General features: G+C 42.3%; 1 protein-coding gene across 5 annotated transcripts in view; it reads right to left on the bottom strand.

The window, feature by feature from the left end:
* The window catches only part of LRP6 (low density lipoprotein receptor-related protein 6), a 118,129-nt gene that overhangs the window by 19,180 nt on the left and 93,322 nt on the right, over window positions 1–5,627 (bottom strand). For all 5 annotated transcript variants that reach the window (XM_009321016.1, XM_009321018.1, XM_009321017.1 and 2 more), the window contains exons 11-12: window positions 4,512–4,838; window positions 789–991 (exon numbers count right to left, since the gene is read on the bottom strand). In XM_009321016.1, coding sequence (XP_009319291.1) covers window positions 789–991; window positions 4,512–4,838 — 530 coding nt within the window. The remainder of the gene's footprint in view (window positions 1–788; window positions 992–4,511; window positions 4,839–5,627) is intronic.

Below are 5,627 nucleotides of genomic sequence, written 5' to 3'. Positions count from 1 at the left end.
CACACCCACCACCAGAAACCACACTCCCTTACAAATTAAACTGACTACAGCACCTCCGTGTTGTTCATCTTAGCCTCCTGCTCCTCCCCCATTCAAAAAGTCAGGGAAAAAAAAAAAGTTTTAAAATGTGAAAATGAATAAACAGTTATTGCTCGCAATTAACCTCACTAAAACCTGCATCACCTTTTGCCTTCTACCCTACTCTACTGTTTCTCTATTCCCCAGTCAAATACATTTTCCCAAGCCTGCTACTTCTCTTACAGGTCACTACTTTCAACCTCTCCTTGCTCAGTGCCTTGGCGGTTGACAACAACTCTCTTCCTTATCCCCCTCTTCCTATCCCCACCAGAACCTGGGAGGCTTCAGGCACAGCTGTGTGCTGTGCTCACAAAGTCCCACCCCTCTTCATTTCAGAGTCAATGCCCCTGCACCCTGCTCATTTGCAACTCTTCCTTCTCTCTGACACACTCCGTTTCTCCCAAGAACCTTCCCATCCATGTTTCACTTCTCTCAAATAGGTTTCCAACAGCCCTCAGCCAAAAGACAGCGCTGAGCAAATAACGCATTGTGAACAACAGTATCTTTAAGTTGGCCTTAGTTTTCCATGTTTTATTTCCAGCACCTCCCAGACTACTGGCTGAGGACTCCAGAAGCCACTTATTTTGCCAAGTGACAGCTAGTAATCTACAGGAAGTCCATATATCTAAATTATTCATGTACAATCATTCATTGTTGGGTGTAAGGCATGCCTTCCTCATCTTTTAGTAATTCCATCACCCACAGCATACCTGGCTGCCGTCTTCCTGTGCCTTACGGATGATGTTCTGCCGAGAATCAATCCAGTACAGCTGCTTATCCAGGGGGTCATAATCAATGGCTCGAACGTTCCTGAGACTGTGGATAGGGAGTATGATATCTGGACTCTGCTGCTCATCTATCACCATGCGATTAATTGCATTCTTCTGACTGAACAACAGAAAGGTTGTAGGAGCTTGATGGGTTAAAAAAAAGAAAAAAAAAGGAGGGTGGAAAGGGTTACACATAGCAATAATGCTGGGTATTTGTATGTTCAATAATGACAACTACTATAACCAGACAGTATCTATTATTTCATTCCCCTTCTCCCTCTTCCTTTGCCAAAAATACGAAAACAAAACATAAAAATCCCAACCTCTGATCAGTTTGGAAAGCCTTTCAAATGACCTCTTTTTTACTATAAATGTCTGAACATGGATGTGACAGGCAAAGATAATTTTGGAACTCACAGGACTAATAAACGTGAAGACTTCTGTCAAAATCACCTCAAAGAACGGTCAGCTGTGCCTCTCAAGGAACTGTCAATTTTCTTTCTAAAGGGGTTCCAGGGAAATGCAGCTCCACTATTCTGAAGTTGAATGTTTTGCTAGGTATACTTATACTTGCAGAGGAAGCTGAGCAAAAGCCAGCACTGATAACTTATTTAGAGGTCGCAGGGAACAGATTGCCATTAGAGCGGTTTAGTCCTGTTCCCACAAACCCTCTTTCTGCCTGCACCAGAATGAAACAACTAATTCACAGGAAAATCTCTAAGGCGTGCGCAGGCTGTGTTTTTCGAGAAAAATCTATTCACTCTTCTCAAATGTATATACCTTGCTTATTTCTAGGTGCTCATCTGGGAATGTTAACCTGTAATTAGAAAAAAATCTGATGCTCTGCTCCAGCTTTCCAGATGCCCAGCAGAAATTTCCTGGACAAGTGATTTTTTTCTTATAAATACCATCAAACATCAAATACCATCAATACCGTCAAAATAAGACTTCCCACCCCATATAGCTGTAGTTTACCGGCTGTATCTTACAGTTAAGTGCACAAGGCATTTAAAACATCATTAAAAAGAAATTATTCCTGTATTACATAACTGGGTCAGAAATCAGAGGTGGTAGTTAAAGCATTTTCCCTTTTCACAGTGTTCTTTTCAATAAAGGTCTTCCTGGAGCCACTGCTGTGCAAGACGGCACAAGAGCCAGCAGCCAGAAATGCAGTTTACAGCCTCCCTGAAGTTTGTACTATCAATTCTCTATAGCACAAGTCTGGAGAGATTAGCAGTGGGACACTGCACTCATTCAATCCAGCCTGTAAAACAGGTAAGGCAGCACCTTGGAAAGGGGAGGTAGCAAAAGTCTTCCAGAGAACATCATCACCTTGCTTTGTTATTTTAGGCATACACTTTGAACATTTATTCTGGCTGCTGGGGAAAAAAGAAGGTGGGGGGGAGTTTCCTTGGTAACTAACACTCAATCCTGACATCCTATAACAATCAGGCCTAATTGCAAGGTATTTTTGCTTTCTGGAAAACCTGTATTTCCCCTCCAAGCGTTTCTACAATAATTTAAGCCACCTTCTACTTAGCTCTAAACTGTAGAAGAAAGCACAAAAAAAAAAAGCAAAGCAAAGTCTATACTGAATGTGTACAGCAAAACAATAGATTCAGAAAACATCAGTATTCTTACCAAGCAGTCAAGAGAGTAACGGAATGGGAAAAAAGCCTAAGATAAAACAGTGCAGGTAAACATACCATCATAAGCACCTAAAATACTTTCCACTTTTCCCCAAAGACACCCTCTCACTATCTAAGATTGCCTGGCTTCCAACTTTGAATTGATGGCTCATTATAAAAAGTAACAGCAGAATTTACCCTCTTGAGTCCCCACATCTCTGAAACAGTCCCAATCTCAGAAATCCCTTCCCAGTTTTCATCGTTCTCCCTCCCAATAGTCACATATTTTAACTGTATTTTTGGCAGGCAAATGGAGTGCAACGAGCACGTCCCTCGTGTAACACTGCCTTCAAACTTCATGACATGTGGTAGATCTGATGAGATACCAGATCTCATCAGAGCAGTGTGTCCTTCCCGTAATTAAAAGAATCTATGCAAGCATGAGCAGGGTGATCCAGAAGGGAGGAACTGGCCTCTAGACAGGGCTTGGACTAATAATAACGTTCAGGAGTACATAAGCAAGTAAAACAGGCAAAAGAAAGTTAAAATGATTCATGCTCCAATTATAGTGGCCAAGACAAAAATTAAATTATACACAGAGAAGCCTAAGTCTCCAATTACCTACAAATGAGAAATTGGAAAGTTCCCAGGTTTGAACATGGCAGAAGGAAAACTCCTAATACCTCACAAATGGCCCTGAACTGTACCGCAGGGGAGTGGTTCTATTTGCTCACAACATATTTCCTGTATTTTTCTCTTTCCTTTGTTTCCAAGAGCATTTTCACAAGAAAACATGACCTTTGATCATTTTGCTACTTAGTCTCCGCTGGAAGTCAAATTCCTCCACCTACAAAATCACAGTCATCACCAGAGAGGTGCCAGCCGTGCCTATAACTTGCAGGAAGGTGTGTTAGAGTACAAAAATCCAGTTGTCATGCAAGCACCCCTTGTAATAAAAAAAGAGGAGGAGGAATACAGGACACATGGGGAGGTGGAAAAGCACAGTTTTCTGAAGAGCATGATTTTCAAAAAATGCCATGAGGTGGCATTCGTGGAACAAGCTGCCCTGCTTTTGGCTTTAAAACAACAGTTGGATCTCTCCACTCATGCATAATGCGGACGAGATACAATCTGTCTCTCCGTACCATGAATCTCTTCACCCACTGACTAATTTGAATGACACCAGTGGAAATCAGCCATCCAGCGTGGCTGCCAAAATTATGAGAGCTTCACTGGCAGCCAGTTATTGAGAGATGGATAAATTATTTGGTTAGAAACTAATTACACACAGCCTGAGGGGCCTTGCGGTTCATATTCTGCACAACAATAAAGAAAAATGGGGCTTGGCTGCACTGAGATCAGAAATCTGAAGTGCTGGGGAGGCCGTGGAGCCAAGCCTCTCCTCAGTGAGGAAGACATGCTTTTGGGGATATGAGAGTGGCCCACCTCAGCATCTCATCAGCCAGCAAGCACAGTTACTATAGAATTAAATCTTGACCACCTAAAGGCTACACAAAGTCCAGAATACAGACCAAACTATCACATATCCTTTATGTCAGGCAAGATTAGAAATAAATAAGCAGACAAATAAACAAGCAAGCACTTGAGAAGGGTTGAGACAGAGACAAACCCAAAAGCATTTTGAGCTTTCTTGCTTACACAGATTTAGCTGACTCACTAAAAAGATTCACTACAGCCACTCTTATTCTACTGTGATATTGGTCTGTTGCAAGATTTTTTTTTTTTTTTTTTTTAATATCCTATCTTCCATGAAGAGTGACTAGGATTTTAGTATTAGAAAATTATATTTAAATATACCCTGCTTCCTATGGAGGAAGGCAGGCTAGGGAACCAGAAATTTTTCAAATACACATTCAGTATTAAAAATAGAAACTAGCGTTAACTTGGCCTGTCAGCAAAGCAAGCTTCACCATCTCACGTAAAAATAAAACTCTTCTTTCCTCCAAGTACAATGTTTGCATCTGTTACGAAACACATCTGCCTCTCCATTTTGTTTCCATTCATTACGGCTTACCACTACAAGTCCTGTTGTCAGAGTTCAAGGAATAGTGAGCTGGGCAGCCACAGACAAAACCACCAACAGGGACTGCTAAGCACAGGTGAGAGCAGTGACCATTGCTAGAAGCACACTCGTTCCAGCCTGCCTGCCTGGAGGAATGGAAGACCAAGATGTCCATAACGTAATCCAAATGCCCTTGGATGATAGTTCGGTTCTGGCCACTGGTCTTGTTGGCTCGTTCAATGCTACGCCGGCTCCAGTCTGTCCAGTAAATGTAATCCTGATACTGAGTCAAGCCGAACGGGTGAGGCAAGTCATCAGCTATAATCTCACGGTCAAGGCCTGTTTCCAAAAAGGAAGGGAGAAAAAAAAAGCAGAATTATTGGGGGACAAAAAGAGATGCTGTTTAATGCTCTTAGACATGTCCCCTGCACAGAAAGGTTAAAACATAGTTACTTTAAAGTTACTATTTCATTATTACAAAAGTAAATTATCAAGTAATGTGTAAGTCTGAAGTCTCGGAGCCTATCACAGAAACGTACTAATTCTGCTTGTGACTCACAGAACAGAATGTATTTTACTAAAGAAAAAAAAGCCTCAGTTTTGAAAATAGTCAAGGGTCCTCAAAAAGATTCTGTCCTTTCCCTCCTCCCAGAAACAAACAGGATCCCACTGAAGGAGACAGGATCCTCACACTGTATTCCCAGTTCAGCATCTCTCACACCACGTTTGGGTCTCTGCTGAGTGCTTACAGAGACAGAATTGCTATGAGCTTAGTAAGATTCTTATTAATAAGCTTAATATTAAAATTAAAATTATGAGCTTAATAAGATATCTTTATCAATGATCTGGATGAGGGGATCGAGTGCACCCTCAGTAAGTTTGCAGACAACACCAAGTTGGGCGGGAATGCTGATCTGCTCGAGGGTAGGAAGGCTCTGCAGAGGGACCTGGACAGGCTGGATCGATGGGCCCAGGCCAACTGTATGAGATTCAACAAGGCCAAGTGCCGGGTCCTGCACTTTGGCCACAACAACCCCATGCAGCGCTACAGGCTTGGGGAAGAGTGGCTGGAAAGCTGCCTGGCGGAAAAGGACCTGGGGGTGTTGGTCGACAGCCGGCTGAACATGA

Source organism: Pygoscelis adeliae, unplaced genomic scaffold (assembly GCF_000699105.1).
Source record: "Pygoscelis adeliae isolate BGI_AS28 unplaced genomic scaffold, ASM69910v1 Scaffold443, whole genome shotgun sequence".
In the NCBI taxonomy this organism is placed as follows: Eukaryota; Metazoa; Chordata; class Aves; order Sphenisciformes; family Spheniscidae; genus Pygoscelis; species Pygoscelis adeliae.
The sequence above is the reverse complement of the archived record's forward strand: the minus strand, read 5'-3'. Positions and strand labels throughout refer to the sequence as shown.